Below are 18,484 nucleotides of genomic sequence, written 5' to 3' on the forward strand. Positions count from 1 at the left end.
AAACATACAACATGTGTGACTAAGGCTTGAGGGTAGTCACTGTGGCAAAGTGTCCAGAAATGCTCCCTTTTCTGTGACAGACAACAGTAATTGCTAATGCACTTCTCAATGAAGGTGCTCAGGACGTTTCCCACTCTTTAAGAGTAAAAAAAGCTTTTTTAAACTCCCTTTGGAAGACTCAGTAAGAAACCACTCTGAAGTGATGCCCTATGCTTTTCTCAATGGAATTAAGAAAATTTAGGAACCTGAAGTAATGTTAGGAAATGGCTTGAAGGGGGAAGGGGAAGTGAATGAAAATGAAATAACAGTTATTCCCCTTCCAGTTATTCTGGAAGCATTAGGGAAAGGCAATAGGCAGATTCAGAAGACGACCCCCTCGCACAGTCCCTGGGAAGGCCCAGGGGTCAGTGACAATAACACACACCACACTGGTAGTCAGCAATTCTTATTTACAAAATCAGTTTTCTCATGGGGAAAAAAAAAAACCAAAACCAAAACAACAAAATCCAGCCAGCAGAGATGAGTTCAGTGTCTGACAGTTTAGTCATTTGCAATCTGAAACTGAACTTCAAGATAACCCTTTGTTACTGATATGGGGTCCTCCCTATTACACAAATCAACTAATTTCTCACCTTCAATTACATTTCCTTCACTATTGCGTAGAAGTCTCATTTTGGAGAGGAAGGCTAAAATACATCTCTATTACTGCAGTTAACCTTTATTGGAACAGTCTTGTTGTTAGCAAATCTAGCAGAAACTGAGTTCCCAAGGAATGAAATCCTTTCCGCTGCAGCAGATCTTACCCACGACGAGCTATAGCTCACAGTAGAGAGCTCTGTGGAAGACTGTGCCAATGAGCAGTTTTCCCTCGTAGATGGATGCCACTGAGCTCCCCTGCAGCATAGAGCCGTTGTCGGCGTAGACACGTGTCACCACAGGCTCCTCTGAGAGGATGTTCTGGATGCGCAGAACCTGCCAGAGGGGGAGGATACATCTACTGAAATGGCCGTAGGTGGAAATGCTCCATGTATGGAGGGAACATCAGCATGTTAACTTAAACAAACTAGTTAGGGTGATCAGCTGCTGATAATTACAGCCATGTGATTCCTGTGATAGGGCCTTCAGGGAAGCACAGTCCATGAAGACTGAGTTTGGGGGTTTTTTTAAGTGGTTGTGCGACAGAGACCCCATGTCTGTAAGGAAGACAGTCATCCCCACTCCAAGAAATGTGCACAGTTTTTTCCTGCTGAAGAGTTAGTTACTATCTTCTTATTTTCATGCTTTCTCCAGACAGAATAAACAACTGCCTGGTATCATAAGTCTACTGCTATTGAACATGGTAATTTTGAGAAGTGTCTTACAGGGCGCTTCAGACAAGGCTGAAATCAAATGGACATCAACCAGCCAGCTGCACTTGTGGCCACTATTACCCTGAGGCCAGTACTTCATTGATTTCAGAAGGAAAGAAGAATTACAGTGTCACCTACTGATGAATCACACTTGCACAGATTAATCATTACTGTGCAAACGTTTCTGGTCATGCTTTGCACTCAGTCAATCATGTTTACTTTGGCAAAGATGTGCTGGCTCGGTAATTAATGCAGTTCATCAGAATTTGTGTGGGTGGCCACAGCTGCACAGAAAGCAGCCTGAGGAGTCCAAAGTGACTGAGCTACTGGGCAGAAATTATCCAGTTGTCACCTAAGGATCTGAACAGGTGTTTGTTAGTGAGTATATGCTGTTTGGGCAGAAGCCAGCTTGGTCTTGCTTTCACAAAGGCCCTTCTCTATGTAATGTAGTTACGTTATACCAGGGTGATTTGAACAAAACAACTTTTTGACACAGATACAGCCAAGAGACCAGTGATGTCTCCCAAGAGGCACCTCAGAGGCAGGAGGATTTTCAGGATCATAGTAGAACAGCTTCATCCCATTGGGATGACATCCTGTCCAGATGTCTCCAGTGTGAGGTTCAATAGACAAGTTATCGACCAGAGTGTCCAGCTGCAGTGTCTATCCAACACAAAGCAAAAACAAGAAGTTAAAGCTATCAGAAGTCCTGGAAGTAAACTACAACATAATGAATAGACTTGTCCAAGACTCTCATCTGACATCTTAGATTTATTTTTTTAAGAAATATTTTCTCCCTCAGTATTGTTTTTCTTTTCCCCTGTTATGCATCATCCCCACCTCTACGCCAGCAGAAACCTGCTTGCTCCCTATCAGCTCATTCACACCTACATGTTTGTTGATTCCTTCAAGTTCTTTGTACTCTGACCCACACTGCCTGAGGCAGACTTCCACTGTGGCTCAACAGCACTCCCAAGGATTCTTCTCTGGTTGCTGGAGGGAGGGTGGAAGACCTGAAGCTCTGTAACAGGGTACACAGCACCTCTGCAACCCCACAGCAGGAGCCAACCAGACCAGAACTTTACACACGATCATGCTGACATCTCAAGCATTCATGGGGACTATTCTGTCCAAAATTCACATTTATCTCTTTTTTATACAACAGCAGCACCTTACCTTCACGTGAGTTAAATTCCAGTTAGTGTGTTTTTCCATAACATGAACATTATGATCAAATACATCTGCGACATAGATGTACCTTCAAAAGAAAGCAAAGCACCTCTCAGCAATGTATATGAGTAAGAAGACACGAAAACCAGACAGTTCCTCCTGTGCAAGCCCAGCTCTTCCCATGAGGAATGCCAGCCCACAGTTCTCACACAGCAAGACATTGCAAGCAGGCCACAGGGCACTGAAATGAAGCCAACCTGCTGAGATGCTAATGTAGCTTCACACTGTGCCAGTTCTTCTATTGCAACACCAAAACAGGCCTTGGAACTAGAAATCCCCAGTTATCCCTTTTTTTTTTTAAATTTAAGATCACCTGTCCACACCACAGGACTGGTTGATTCAGTCACACAGACTTTAGGACGGTAGAATGTTCCCCACTTGCAGAAACTCTGCCCTGTTAATCCCTGCAAGCAATACAGACAAACTCCTGTATTGGCTGCTTAAAACGCAGCAACCTTTGATCTTACTGCCCATAAACTACCACGCAAAGGAGCAAACGTTGCTGCTGAACACCAACACGTAACCGCGTGCTGCAATCGCTCTGTACTACTTACACTGCACAGGCAGCACCTTGCCCTCTATGAACCAGCTTAGACATCTGACCACAGAGGTATCACATGTACAAATCAGGATCTCTGGATTCTTTTGTGTGATCAAACAAAATCTAAGGTAAGGAGAAACTTACTTTCTATCAGGCGAAATGTTAATTCCATTGGCTGAATAAAAGCCAGCTGCCACTTCTTTAACTTCTTTTGGACTGTAGTAAACAACATTTGACCAAGTTAAACCCAAGAACACCTCTAAGAAGATCAAGATGAAGTCGGTGAAGTAGTGGTCATTGGTAGCATAGAAACTATCTGGCCCCATGGCTACTATATCATTCACACTAAAAAAAAACCAAAAATAAAAAGAAATGGAGAAAGTTAAATAAAATAATCAAATGAGAGGTATGAAGAAACATTTTATGACTGCCCAGAATCCAGGCAGGACATGATCATCCCACAGACATAAGGGTGCTGCAATTAGAGACGGTACTGCAGATAGACACTGAGCTACTTAGATCCTTTTTACTCTTTTTTTTTTTTTTTGCGTGAGCCAGGACTGTGCAGTGCTGAGACCTGAACAGGATCATAGGGCATCAACTAGAAATCTAGCTGCCTGTCCATAAGCCCATGGAAATTCTTCTCTCTTTTCATTACACTCAAGTGAAAAACTGAGAACAGGCAGATGTTGTGACAACTTTATCAATCTGGTTCTGTTTATCTTACAATCGTTTTGCAGTAGGACAGACCAAGAAAATTTTGTATTGAAAAAAAAAAAGACAAAGCTAAATCTGTGTTTATTTTTACAGTGTAGGATAGCAAATTCAGAATAATAAAACATCTGGAGATTCATATCTGCAATGACCTGAGTGGGTTACATGAAAGAAGGAGAAATGGATGCTAAGCTAATTCACTGGCATCAATCACAACAGCGCTTAAGACTAGTTGAGTGGGACAACTATTAAAAATCTAATTTACAGAAGAGATTGGAGAAACATTGCTTTTGATTACACAGATAAGAAGTAATCAATAAGAGAAACAGGGATGCTGGTTAAAGAGGAAATATCACATGTTAATAATACCTTAAAACCAAAAATCATCCTACATTGGATTTCATTCAAAGCAGCCTGTTCTGCAGGAAGATGGTACGTGGGTCCCATACCTTGCCAGAAGATCGTGTTTAATGGTTTTCAAGTGTAAAAGAGAATTGTCATCTTCTACAAATTTAAACAATTCTACTGTGCTCTTCTGATGGGGATGGTTCACAACAAAGAGGTACACGGTGTCATCTTAAAAAAAGAAATGGAAACAGTTGAATTCTCTGCAGCAGTTTTCATGGCTGAGCACCCCCAGTGCTGATGCAGCCTCTAGTACAGAGCACATGCCAAATTTGGTGCATTTGTGTCAGGGCTCTTCAGAGGCAGAGGGACAAGTACCCATGTACTGCAGGATGCATCTGCAACGAGGTCGAGTTCTCCAGCTACATTTCTCCCAGGCTCACTCAGGGACCTGCTGTGTAAATTACATTTTTGCTGTTTCTATCCAGAAAGAAAGAAATCACAACCTCATCCTAGTGCCTAAGCCAATGGGTTTTGCAATCTGTGAAACAGCCCCAGTCAACTGGAAGAAGGATCTATGACCCAGTCAGTTCGGGCTCTTTGGTTTGTTTATTACATCCTCTGAGAAAGCAGAAGGAGCTCCTATACCCTGGTGTAAGGCTGCAGCCCTTCTGCCCAGCCCTTCTGGTAAGACCCTGAATTAGCCACCTTCCCTTAAAGGGTGACTGTATGGGGACACAGGTCAAGCTGCAGCAATGGTTCTCTTAATATCTGCAGACTTTTAATTGCCCAGCTAAAATCCCCGGTGAAAGGACAGGCAAAAAGATACTTTATTGGTAGTCAGAACCTGACACAGGAGAACATATCTTGGAGAGGAGAACCTGGCTTGGCCAAAGAGTAACAGAGGTTTTGGTAATTTACAGCGGCTTTTTTGTTTTACTGTTTTGCCACAAAAGTTTCCACTCTGGGCACTACCAGTTGGTGAAGGACGTATCTCCTCAAAATACCTGAACCCAGTGTGAGACAGGTGTAAACTGGTAAAATAAATTTTCTGTGGTTTTCAACTCAAACTTTTTCATGTTTCCTTTCCTTTTAAATACAGGACATCTTTCTGTTTCAGACAGACTGAGATTATGTGCAAGGTTATTTCCTTTGATAGATGACATTTAGAAAATAGCCCAACAAAGACAAAAATCCCCAAAACCCTTTTGTCTCCTTGCAAGAGCAAGCTATTGTGGGTGCTGCAAAGGGATTTCTGTCTGTGCTCTTTAGGACAATATTTGCCACCACCTCAAGCTCTTTACCTCTGTCTACGTAGGTGCTGATTCCATGAGGGTTAAATGATGACAGATCAAACCCTCGGCTGATTCTCAGTTCCACTGCCCTGGGATAGTCTTCATTCAAATCCATCAAAAATATTTCAGCTGGCTTGTCTGGAGCAAAGCTCTTTAATCCTGGATATTTCAAGCCCTATAGAATCAAAACATAAGAAAATGATTCCGGGATAAAAAATAAACGGGAACATCACAGGGCTGAAAATGCTGGAGTCTTGCTCTGACTTGCAAGAATACATCAGGATGTCCCCCTGCTTCAGCCTGCTGAGCCACGATGGAGGTGGAGGGACTGGCCCTGCTCTCTCTAGCCAGCCCTCACTCACAGTGCAGAGGGAGCAAACTGTATGGAGGGCGCAAGGAGCCACGCCCAAGGCACCACAGCCCCCACTGCAGCCACACTCCGTGTGCCAAACCCCTCTACAAACTGACACTGTGGGGGAACCAGGCACCACTACAACATGGTAAAGCCATGGGGAACAGCAGCAGTGCAACAGATCATGATTTCTGGTATGCATTTTGCAACATTATCATTCCCTGAGTGTCCCTGGAACACGTAGATGAAAACATCAGCTTTTGTTTTAGAAAATGATCATCACCTGCCATCCTGATTGCAAAAGAAAGCTGGAAAACCTATGTCCTAAAGGCTAAAAAAAAAATCAGGAACAACATAATCAACACACAAAATCTGTTGGTTTTTTTCATTTCGGAATTCAGACATCTTCTTAACATGGCAGCAGATTGACATTTCAACATTTCAATGAAGCAGCATGAAAGCAAGCCAAGGTTATGTGGGCAGATAAGTCAGTGCAATATATATGTTTCAGAGCCACCAACAGAACATCTGTGTCAAGAAGTACACTTGCTCAAGCAGAAGGGAATGACAGCTAAGCCAACACAAGACTGGGCTGTTCTTAGGGAGCCAGCCAGCCTTGTACAAAAAAATTCTCCCTCCTGCTATTTTCACCTATGGCTTCTGCAAGTAAGGAAGAAAGCAGGCCCCTGCATGGGAAGGTGCCATGGGCACTTACAGAGCTGATGAAAGCTAGTCCATTGGGAAGTATGTCGATGTCTTCAGAACCAGCTTCTGCAAAACAAAGACAAACAGGGTGTTTGTCTAACATCACATCAGGTGATGTTAGATATTCCCCATTGAAAAAAAAATCCTTTTTAGTACAATTCCAACTCTCATGAATGCCCCTTTCTGGTATGACTGAGCATGCAATGAAGTTCAGAGGAAAAGATCACGCTGCATTAAAAGTGGTAGCAGAAGACAGCATGTCAGGTTAGGAAATAGTACTGCAGCTCACTTTGTTTTGGGGGCTTAGGGGTGCCCCTGCAGTGGGGGCACAGCCTCTAACCCAGCTCCATGTGCCCCCGGACAGTGTGGGATGAATCACCAGGTTCTGACGACAATGTTCTGCAGCAATTAGTGTGGGCAACGAGATTCCCAGGGCAGGACCATACCCATGACTCGGGCCTCAGGCTTGCATAAGGCAGCTCTGAGAATTGTGCACACTAATTCTCCTAGTTGACCTAGGACACTTCACAAAGATGGATTGCTAAATATTTAGTTAAAGCTCTCAAGTGTCAGAGAACCTACTATATCTACAACAGCTAAGGGCTTTAATAGTTAGACCACACTTTTCACTGCAGGTAATAATTTCCAATATTACCAATTCCTGTATATCCTGTAATATTTTTCCCTGGTAGGAAAGAAGATAAAACAAAAGCCCTTTAGTAAGAACACAGAGCAATTTTAGGCTTTCATCAAGCACTCTCCATAGAGCTTTTCATCCAAAGCTGAAGCCTGTTTGCCATCCAACACTTCCACCACTCCCCTGAGAAGCCTCCCCTCGCTTCTCCAGATCACCAGCAAAACCAGAATTCCCCACAAGCCACTTTCCAGATGATGACAGAAATCACTTGGGAGCATCTGTTTAAAGAAAATTCTTCTGTATGTTTTCTTTAACAGCCACCAACACAAGGCTTTACTGCCCAGCTTGTCCCATGTCTCCACACCCCCTCCTACTTTGCCATAGACTACACATGTGAGCCTGCATGGGTCACACCACTGCTGGCACCTCCTCCCAGGGAAGCACCTGCAAATTCCATCTGGGTTTACTGTTTGCTTTTATGTAACTCCTATTTATCCCGGCACTGATTTGGCTGGGCTGTAATTTATCCCAGGACCACTGAAAGCCTTTGTGGAGAGGAACCAGAACCCCCAGTTCATCCATTCAGGAAAGTTTCTCCCCAGCTCAGACCTGGGAAGATGCAGTGGCACAACTTCTCACTGAGAGCCAGGGTCGGCACCTTCTCAGCCTCAGGAAACCTCTGCTCCACCCCATGACTCCAACAAGCAGAGTATCCCTGCCTTCTGAAGAGCAAAATGTCTGAAGATGCATTTTCGGGGGAGACAGCCTGTTATCCCACCCCTGGGTTTTTGTCTGAGTTTTCACTGGGCTCAGGCAGGAAGCAAACATCTGCATTGATGTGTGCAGAGACACAGCGTCCTCTGCCAGGGGAGGTTTAGGTTAGATATTAGGAAGAAATTCTTTACAGAGAGGGTAATCAGGCATTGGAATGGGCTGCCCAGGGAAGTGGAGGATTCTCCGTCCCTGGGGGTTTTTAAGAAGAGACTGGATGTGGCACTCAGTGCCATGGTCTAGTAACCATGGCGGTAGTGGATCAAGGGTTGGACTTGATGATCTTGGAGGTCTTTTCCAACCCATCTGATTCTATGATTCTATGATTTAGAGCCTGTATTTTCCAATTAAAGTTTTGAATTGGGGCTTTTTTTTTTTAATCTCAGCTTACACTGTGGTTTAAACCAGCAACTCCTTTTCTTTGCCTTAGTCTTTCCACGTCTGGGTTAATTTATAAAATGGGGTTAGTGACGATTCTCCACTTCCCGGGATTGCTGGGAGGATAAAAGCACAAATAAATGCTGAGAGGCTCAATTGCCATGGTGACATGAGCTGGACAGACTGCTTTTGCTGGCAGCACACACTAGTGAGTGAATAAACAGAGATATAATCATTTATCGCTACTGAATCAGTGAGGCTGCCAAGCAGAAAGATGAGCAGGCTAATTGGGAGCAGATAATTACAAACTACAAGTTTCCGGTGGAAGGAGAGTGCTCAGAGCCCCACACCCAATTGCTTTGGAAGAAAGTGCCCAGCAAAGCATTTTTCAGGCACTTCATGGTCAGGTCCTGGTATGTGTGGAAGCGACTGAGTGCCATCAGAAGAGCAGTGAAATGCTGATTCAGCGCAACCCTGCTGAGCCAGCACCATGGAGACAGTGAGGAGGGGATGGAGACACAGCCGGCCGCAGGGAAGCTCAAGGGCTCTCCTGTGGGCCCCATTTTGGGAGGGCTGTCGCAGGTGCTATATGGCATGAAAGAGATAGGAACTGATTTATTAGGTATCAGTTACCTGCAGGATATTGCTTAATTGTATCACTGAGCCCAGCTTGTCCATTCGATTATCTAAACAGGCAGCATTTAAAAAAAATTAACAAATATTGAGAAAAATTACTACCTACTCTAGAAATGTTTTTCTTTATTTTATCTTAGATTGATGTATTCTGCAGGTGTATTTAACAATAAAAACCCCATCTGGATTTCATGTCCAAAAGCATGAGACTATTTTGCTTATATCCTAGGAATTGTTCCAGGATGAAAGTATTTCTGGCAACTCCTATTGTAGCTTTTTGAACTTTAGGAATTAGAACAGGAGATATGGTTAGTTTATTATAAAGTAGTAACATGATTAGGCACCAGTAAAAATCAGAAGCTACTGCTTATTCTACAAATATAGCCTTTCCTATGTATTTGTGAATGAAGTTTTTTTGCAATTTTTTATTGGCTTGTTCAGTGTTTGCATTTGTGCTTGCGTAGCACAGTGTCTGAAAAGCAGAATAGATCAAAGTCTTAAAAATAGAAATACAGAAAAGATGAAATTGCAGAAAGAAAAGGGGATAGTTTATTTTGCTCCGTGTTGATCCAGCTCTGGGACCTATGTCTCACTTAAGAGTTCAGAAGGACTGTTTTAAACATTAAAATAAAGACATAATGCTTATTCAACTTTATCATAGCACTTTAATGGAAAAAGGCCCAGGAGGCCAAGAGGTCCATGGAGAAAGGCATTCTTACACAAAGGCACCCACAGGAGCAATCTTACAGATCTGAGTACAGCAAATCCTCTGGTCTGAATAGTGCTACCTATGCAGCAACTAGGCTTTAGGGGTCCTTGATCTCCCTGAATAATATAACCTCCCTAGTCATAGCAAATGAATTTTGGAAGACATTTGAGTGAACATGCCAACTTTTAAGTTTGCACAAATCCTTTGTTATTTCTCTTTCTGCCACATTGGACACACTGAGTTAATTTTTGGCATATTAATTTTTCTAAAGAGCTGTAAACAACAGAGCAAAGGCAAGGCAAGGTGCAGAGCTCAGTGTGCAGGGACAGTGTTAGAGGAGCACAGCAAGAAGTAGAAATGAAGCTCTGTAAATTGATCCACTGCAACCTCCAAGCAGAGACGGGTTCTCAGAATTCACCCAATCTCCATGTAAATGTCAGGCACAGAAAACGAAATGCTGTTAGGAAATGAAATACAACTTTATTTTTCATTTCCAGCTTTACCCTTTCCTCAACACAATAATCATGTTGCAAAAAAGTCTGAAAAAGATTGCAACACTGAAATGCTTAAAAGAATTATATTAATCACCATCAAAAAAGCATTATTCAGAATCTTGTATGAGTAAATTACAGCTTAATCTAGAAGACCTGGAATTTTTTTCAAATGCAATTCTGTACCAAACCTCAGGCAAATGAACTCAGCATATACTCATTCGTGGCAGTAATTTGACTTTACAAAGATGTTTGAATCCTGACACAAGGAAGAAGCAAGATTTATGAAATCAACTCAGTGACTCAGCAAGCTCAAAGGCAAGGCTGTTAAAGCTCATCCAATGACATTTTTACACATGCAAAATCCAGGTAAATTTCAAAAGAATTTAAGACATTTTTGAAAATACTAAGGAGGGGAAAATCCCCAGCCATTAAGCCTAAAATTATTATTTGGGGAAAGGGAAACATAAAAAAGCAATCAATTTCAAAGCTATCCGTTTTATACACTGGTTATCCTAATCAGAGAGAAATAAAAACAAGACAGAAACACTGGTGTGTGCTAAACACATGACCCAAAGTACAAAGTCAACATTTCAGCCACTTTGTTAAACCTCTGTGCAAACCAGGCTAAGATGACAAACATAACCCCTTGCTCTTTGAAACCACACAGCTGCATTGCACAACCTCGCCGGCCTCCTGCCTGCCATTGGCACCGCACGGTACCAGCCAGCTCCTAAATCTCCACAAAATGTGGCACTAAGGCAGGCAATCCTGGTTGGCATTTAGCAGCTGCTCCTTCACCATATGCCTGTGGTCTTCTCCAAAAGCTTGCACCCTTGCAGCGTGTTCTGTCTTCAAGATGTCACCACCATCTGACAGACACCTGTAGGTACCTGCCTGAAGAGCCTCATCTAAAAGCCAGATCATTTCCTAAGTGGCTTAGCAACAGAGAAGTGTTTGCAAGGTACTCAATTTCCAGAAAAGGAACAGAAACTTTAAATTACGAAGGCAAAAAGCATTATATCAAACTAGTTTTTCAGCACAATTTTCTTCCTGCAGTTTCTCCCTACCTCCAAGTCCAAGTAACAAATGAAAGTCAAATGAGCACTTTGTTTTTTGGGATCAGGCTTGGAAGCTGACTTTAAGAAGCAGTTACAAAATAAGGCTGGACAAAAGCAATGCACTCAGTTATTTTAAGCACATACCGATTCCTTTAATGAGCCGGCAGTTCGGGAGCGTTACTGGGGCTATTTCCCGTGAAGCATTGAGTCTGTTCCTGCAAGAGAAAAGAGCAGGGTTAACAGCCAGTTTTAAAACAGGTAACATTCCTAGTTTTCAGTTTTATTATTTGCCCCATTGCAGCAACAAATCAGCCATAAGATACTGAATAGGCAAACCCCAGAACTGCAGCAGCAATTGCTCCAAATCACTGTGGTAGTTACATATGTCCAGGGATTAAGTGGTTGTTCCACACTGAGTAACTTCAGAAACTTGATTTTGTTCATGAGTGTCAGGAACAAGCTTTCATGGCCCACCTCAGCTCAGACAATAAAATAAGACAGCCGAATTTTCTTCAGGTTTCAGTCACTTAAATATAGTAGTATCCCACGGTTAGGACCAGCATTTCAGATGAGGAGAGGACGACCTTCTACTCCAACCCAACGGCTGTATTTCGTGACCATGCCACCAGCAGTTGCACCTTCCTCATTTCTTAGTCCATGTTCAAAGGTAGTGATAGCACTGTTGTGAGGCAGGAGTACTCATTTCCTTACAACAAGCAGGACTTGGTAGTACAATTTTCAGCAATTACCCTGTCCCTTCTTCTTCTCTCCTGATACCACTCCAAGTATCCCTCTTCAGCACTGCTTATTTCATTCACAAGTGCCCACAAAACTCAGTCTCTGGCTCATGCTTCACTGAGCAAGCGGATACAGACAGGTACCTACACGAGTTCCTATTTCTCAATTTCCTCCATTCCAAGTTGTTTGCAAATCCTTACGAAAGATACCTCACTACCAGGATTGCTGTGTTTGACCATGCTGGTCTGCAGTGCCCGAAGAAAATATATTGTGTTTCTACATGAAAATGTCAGGGTAGCGTACTAGAATATTTCTTCCTTTTTTTTTTTTTTGCCCCCAGAAGAAAGCATTTAACCTTACATAGTTACTCCTTTGCATGTCTATCCTATGCCTGTGTTGAGGCTATTGCTCCAACTACAGGAAATTCTGAACGCAAAGATCCCATAGCAAAACCTTGCTATGTTTATGTCATAGTTTTAGGCATAAACATAAACTAAACAGCACTATCAGCCAGTGATATGAAAAGTATGTGCTACAGCTGAGCGCTGTATGGTATGTCGGTCCTGCATGTTTTTAATTACTTAAAATAGGAATTGCAAATTGCTTCAATGCTGTATCATTGACATAGGTTGTTAACATAAGGCCAAAAGAAAAGACAAAAAAGAGTAAAAAGTGCAGAGGACAGCAAGTGAAAGGAACCAAGTTAAACCCTCCCAAGCCCTCTCTCTCTAGCCCAGGAGTACTGACAGAGAATTACACTAGCTCCCAGCTGACAAACAGCACAGGAGGAATATCAGCTCCCCGTTGCCCACTGGCAACTTGGCACAGCCAAACCCACCAAGCACCCAAGGGTGGCTCAAGGCAATCCTGCCTGAAGTTTGCACTGCTGCCTGCTTAGGGCTTTTCCCTTTCCTGTTTTCATCAACTTTTCCCAGGCAGGCTGCAAGCCACCCTGAGCCAAAAGCACAGCAGGAACTCAGCTAGCAGCCAGAGAGGGATGATGATATCCCGACAGCATTCCCAGGGAAACACTTCATGGGTTGGAATGAGAGTAATTCAAAAGGACGCTAGTCACAAGCCTGCAGCACATATAGAGGCTTTTCCAAAATGTGTCAGTTTATCTACCTCGCACAGCCTGAGCCACTCAGCCAGACGGTCTAGATAACTAACTGGCCGTACCAAGAACACAAGGAGGCCTGCAGTATATGGAGGATGCAACTTCAAAAAAAAGAAGGAACTTTTGCTACTTGGTGCAACCCCAATGCACGGCACCTTGTCCCACTGTTTCTCTTTCCAGTTTCAGTCCTAACACCCACTGTCCCACTTCATGGGACACAGAGGATAGGCCTTTCCTTCAGCAGGAACCTGTTGCATATTCAAAGACCTCTCTTTCAGTTTTCCTCATCTCTAGACTTACCAACCCTGGATTTTTGGGTTTTGGTTTTGAGGGTTTTTTTGACAGGATTGAAAAATCACTTCTTATTTTTGGTTTTGCTCCCAATTCTTTTAAAACTGTCAGCATCTTTCTGGAAGCAGGCTGCTGTTTTGAACATAGTATGCAAGTTCAGTGCCCTATGGGTACAGTGTTACAAAATTATAACATTGTGTGTGTATATATAAATACATATGAACAATATCATATGCATATTGTTCTGAGGAAAACAGTAACACGAATTATATAATTATATAATTCACATTCACATTTTACAAATTAGCTCAGCGCTTTTCTTCAGAGAATGAGCAGTTTAAAATGTCGATAGGGGAATTGGTGTCATTTAGCTGGTAACACAGAAGAACTTCACCTGTTTTCTGCTGTACGTGCCATAAAATACCAAACTCAGAAGGAACTGCAAAGACTCTTTGCTGGATTTCTGCCTTCTGGGTGCGGAATGGATAACAGAGACACATAGCAAGAGCTAGCTACCCACAGTTTCTCTTAATTGTGTTAAATGACTTTTAGAGTACTTTATGAACTGAAGTTGTGTGTTTCCAAACTCAGCAACCATCCTAAGACCTCTGCTATGCTGGAGTTTGCTGAAAACACAGCACACAGGAAAAACCCACAGAGAGCTACAGAGACGGGGGGAATCCTGTTTCTACCAGATTATCCTTTACCAGATTCCCAATACTGCATTTGTTCATTCAGTTTGAAGGAGATGTGGGGACCATTGCTCTCTACAGCCCTTTGAAATGTCTCACCCCAGTAAAGCCAGGGAATGTTTTCCAGCTCTGCCATCCCAGCTTGTGCGACTCCAGGGCAGGAGGGTTCTTCTACCGCTGTGGTTATCACTAATGCCTAAGGTGGATTGAGCGCAAGATGAAAACACATCTATGTGAGGTACCTGGGTCCAGGCAGTATAACCCCCCTTCTGTAATTACCTACAATTACCCAAAATTCAATTAGCTGGGCGTTGTTGCTTTGAAATCGAGCATTTGGAGTCCTTGTAGACATGAGCAAAATCATAATGAGGTAGTTGCCTTCTAACATAGTAATTCACCATCACTTTTCTGACCTGAAATGACCAGTTATTTGTTTGGCAGCTTTCAGGACAGAAGCTGCTGTAACACCAGTGTTCACATTCACACTTCATGGCATGAGGTTTATGATACGGATCATGATATGGCTGGGTACTTCAGCTACAGCGAGGTCACATCTTAGCCTGTGCTCTGTCAGAGGAAACCTCATGTACACAGGGGCTATTGTTATCCAGAGGTCAGCTTTGGTAGAAAGTAACACACGTTTTCGACAAATTGATTTCCACTTACTATTTGGCGAGTTGGTGGGAGATGAGGTAAATGTGCAGATATTGCGTTTTGATATACCCCGGTTAACTTAAGCCTCTGTAAAAACAGAGGTACTGGCCCCCTCTCCCAGGGCACCCTCTCCCTTTGGCCTCCTGGCTCCCAGCATCTTCCCAGGGAGAGTTTCACATCCTCCCACTGCAAAGGGCATTTCCGTTGCACAAATGCTCCCGAAGTTAGTTTTCGAAGAAAGAGGATGAAAAAGGCATCGCAGTGCCTAGTTTTTCTCTGGGGAAAAACGGTTCCCTTGATAATGATGATGATAGCCATGGTGATGATAATGAAGAACTCTTCCCCTCTGGCTGCCACTGCACTTGTTCAAGTGCGGGTGTCCGCCGAAGTCGAGCCCCAGCCCGGGAGCTGCGGTGCCCGCCAGCTCGAAGGGCGAAGGGGAGCCCTCGCCGCCCCGCGCCCGCCTCAGCCCCGCGGCAGGACCCGGCTGCCGCCCCCCACCCGCGGGCCACCCCCGTCCCGCACCGCCGGCACCGCGACCCGCCGCTCCGAAACCCCGCAGGGCAGCTCCTACCGAAAGGCCAGCAGCCGCTCCGCCGCCAGGGCTGCCGCTATCCCGACAAGAGCCACCACCAGCAGCTTCCCCATGGCCGATCCCCGCTCCCGGCTCTGCCGCGTCTCGACCCGTCCCGACCCGCCCCGCCCCGCCTGCCCGGGCCGCCCCCGGGGCCCGGCACCGCGCTCCCGCCGGCAGCGCCCCCTCCCATCCCATTCCCTCTCCGCCCCGCCCGGCCGTGCCCCGCACCCGCGGCACCGTCCGCCCGGCTCACGGCCGGCGAGCGCCAGGGACGCGGGAGCCGGACAGTGGCCCTCTGCAGGCTCCATGCTAGAGCTCCCATGGGAAAGGCAGGTGGACCAAGTTCCAGCTCTGTTATTTAAAAAAAAAAAAAATGTGATGCAGAATGTACAAGTACTCCGTGTACACCTCTAGACTGAGATGTACATGCTAATACATGTGCACTAACAGCAAAGGTTCCCCCCAGAATGATGCTTCCTCCACTGCCATGCTCCCACCAACAGCTTTCTCCTGTGTGCAGGACAAGGGCTACAGAATCCACCTTGGGGCTCCAGGGTTACTCCATGCAGCAATCTGCTTTTGCATCATCTGCAGCTTTGGCCTCCTTGGCCTTTTGCTTTTTTGGGGAACACATATTAGCGGGTTAATGCCCTCCCTTAGCAGTTATCTTTCCCTTCCCTGCATGGTGAATGCCCTCGCCTGCAAGGTTCACATTCCTTTGCACTTCGCTGAAAGTCTGAGCAATCACTAAAAAGGTCTTTGCTCTTCTTGCCCTTGCCCTTGAGGCCAAGCAAATGCTCCACATGTAGCAACACTTAAAGTAAAATGTGCTGGAGAAGAGGAGGCACCCTGAAATATCTTTTCCTCTCTGTTTTGCCCTAGCCCTTTTCCTTTTTTGGGTCCTTGATTACTTTGGAATTATAGGTAGATGAGATTTTTTTTTTTTGGAGGAATGCATGGGGTTGCTGTGACCAAAGTGCAGGACCCAGCACTTGGCCCATGTTGAACCTCATACCACTGGCTTCAGGCCATCAGTCCAGCCTGTCCAGATCCCTCTGTGGAGCCTTCCTACCCTCCAACAGATCAACACTTCTGCCCAACTTGGTGTCATCTGCAAACTGACTGAGAGTGCACTCAATCCCCTCTTCCAGATCATTGATAAGGGTATTAAACAGTACTGGCCCCAGTACTGAGCCCTGGGGAACACCTCTAGTGACTGGTCACCACCTGGATTTAACTCCATATACCACCACTCTCTGGGACTGGCCATCGAGCCAGTTTTTTACCCAGCAAACAGTGCACCCATCCAAGCCATGAGCACTTTCTCCAGGAGAATTCTGTGGGAAATGATGTCAATGGCCTTAGGTAGACACATTCACAGTCTTTCCCTCATCCACTAGGTGGGTCACCCTGTAATAGGAGGAGGCCAGGTTGGTCAAGCAGGACCTGCCTTTCACAAACCTATGCTGGCTGTGCCTGATCCCCTGATTGTCCAGCACATGCTGCATGACGGCACTGAAGATGATCTGCTCCATGACCTTCCCTAGCACTGAGGTCAGGCTGACAGGACTGTTTATAGTCATGCATTGCAGCACTCAGTTGTATGAGTCTTCCTACCCTATTTCCATGACAGCAACTATACCATAGATTTTCCTGCTGCTTAATGGCAGAAAATAAAGGGTTATATTTGAAAGTAAAGGGAAATTATTCTACTAAAAACTTAGGAAGTCTTAAATCTTTCACTTGTAAAAGGTATGCCCTCTACATGTGCTTCCCTACCACATATCAGGATCTTTTTAAAAAGATAAGATACAGAAGCTATGTACACATGGATTTGGATTTTACAACAAACTATTTCAAAATGCATCATTCTTCAGTCATTAATGAAAGACAATGTGTTTTACCAAACAAACTTTAAAAAAGCTGAAACTCTCTTTTTATCCAGATTTTACTCTCTCTAATAGTGATGTTAATCTGAAGTAAATCCACTGATATCTGCATTGCCAAAGTATTTACAAGGGATTTACACTAAAGATTAAAGGTCAGAATATTGTTCTAGAGCACTTTGGGGGGCTGATCTGAGTAAGTACAGAGGCCTACGATGCAGGCATGATTGTATTAATTAGACTGTTCAGACCATGGGGGACATTGAGGGACCCAAGCTCTGGAGGGCATCGAGGACAAATGTGATTGACAACTAGAGATGAGTGTTCATTGACACAAGGCTCCTTTACAAATACTGAATAAAATTCAGAAGAGGACGTGGGCATGAAGACAAGGCAGATGTTGCTATAGTTTAACTGTAAAAACAAGCAGAAATGTCAACACAGTGTGAAAAGGTTCAGAGGCAGTCTAATGAGATCTTAAATGGAACTCATTGGTTTTGCTGAATACAGATCTTAAGACTGGGTTAATGTAAAGGCTATGTCCACCAGATTGCTGCTGACATGCAGGTGCTGAACAAGCTTCAGGTAAAAATTAAAACTGGCAGGCAAGAAAGATGCTTTCCACTAAACCAGGCAGAAATCAGCAAAGCCTGTGGTTTGCCTACGGAAAGATGAGAGAAAAGGCTTCTAAAGCTATAGATCATAGAAATGACAAGATTGTCTACAAATGCTGTTGCCCAAAACCACTTTAACCCTGTTAGCTGATCAATGGAAAATTGTGGATGCCTTGCTCAAATACCTCAGCAATTTCTTAAACCTTGCATTCTTCAGCTCTGCTAGAGTTAAAAACCACTTCTCAGCTCCCCATTCAAAAGCAGAGAGTAGAGATTCCTACAGCCACTGAGCAGTTGCCACAGAGAAAGGCAAAGTCCCTGCTCACACCCTACCACTGCACATAATTACAGTGTTATCAACTAGTTAGAAAACTAGAGTTCACCACTATCACCTAATAAAGAGATGGTATCTCAAGGCGTTCAAGAAGACAGATGCATAGTGCCTTTTACAATGAAAAAGGTAAAAACACTTCTGCAGGGACATCAAGGCATATTGACTTTCTTAACTGCTGAGAAAAATATGTGTCACATGACATCAGTGGATTTGTGGGTGAGGGTGTTGAAAAGGCTCTTGAAGAAACACTCTGGCTTACAGCCCTGTCCTGCTTCAAAAAAGCCAAGATCTCTACTGGGTCTTTGCAGAGATATCTGAAGACTCCAGAACTGCCAGCCATGAGCAGCCCAGAGGCATCCGCATAAATTTG

At 44.2% G+C, this 18,484-nt stretch overlaps 1 protein-coding gene across 1 annotated transcript; it reads right to left on the minus strand.

Moving 5' to 3' along the window:
• Positions 1-297: 297 nt before the first annotated feature.
• LOC113968329 (serum paraoxonase/arylesterase 2) lies at positions 298-15,403 on the minus strand. Its single transcript, XM_027684802.1, has 9 exons — positions 15,278-15,403; positions 11,356-11,426; positions 6,542-6,597; positions 5,484-5,649; positions 4,284-4,410; positions 3,265-3,465; positions 2,526-2,607; positions 1,884-2,012; positions 298-972 (listed from the first exon to the last, which is right to left on the minus strand). The coding sequence occupies exons 1-9, from the start codon at positions 15,349-15,351 to the stop codon at positions 814-816; spliced, it is 1,065 nt and encodes a 354-aa protein (XP_027540603.1). The 5' UTR covers positions 15,352-15,403; the 3' UTR covers positions 298-813.
• Positions 15,404-18,484: the final 3,081 nt, after the last annotated feature.

This window comes from Neopelma chrysocephalum, unplaced genomic scaffold, assembly GCF_003984885.1.
Source record: "Neopelma chrysocephalum unplaced genomic scaffold, ASM398488v2 Primary Assembly neopelma1_67, whole genome shotgun sequence".
In the NCBI taxonomy this organism is placed as follows: Eukaryota; Metazoa; Chordata; class Aves; order Passeriformes; family Pipridae; genus Neopelma; species Neopelma chrysocephalum.

What these genes read in the sequence shown, in the direction of transcription:
- LOC113968329 (XM_027684802.1), bottom strand. Translation starts at nt 15,351, where the DNA reads ATGGGGAAGCTGCTGGTGGTGGCTCTTGTCGGGATAGCGGCAGCCCTG. An exon ending in AACATTTCGCCTGATAGAAA is followed by an intron (nt 2,608 to 3,264) that starts GTAAGTTTCTCC and finishes TTTCTTTTGAAG; the next exon opens with GTACATCTATGTCGCAGATG. An exon ending in GGAATTTAACTCACGTGAAG is followed by an intron (nt 2,013 to 2,525) that starts GTAAGGTGCTGC and finishes TGTGTTGGATAG; the next exon opens with ACACTGCAGCTGGACACTCT.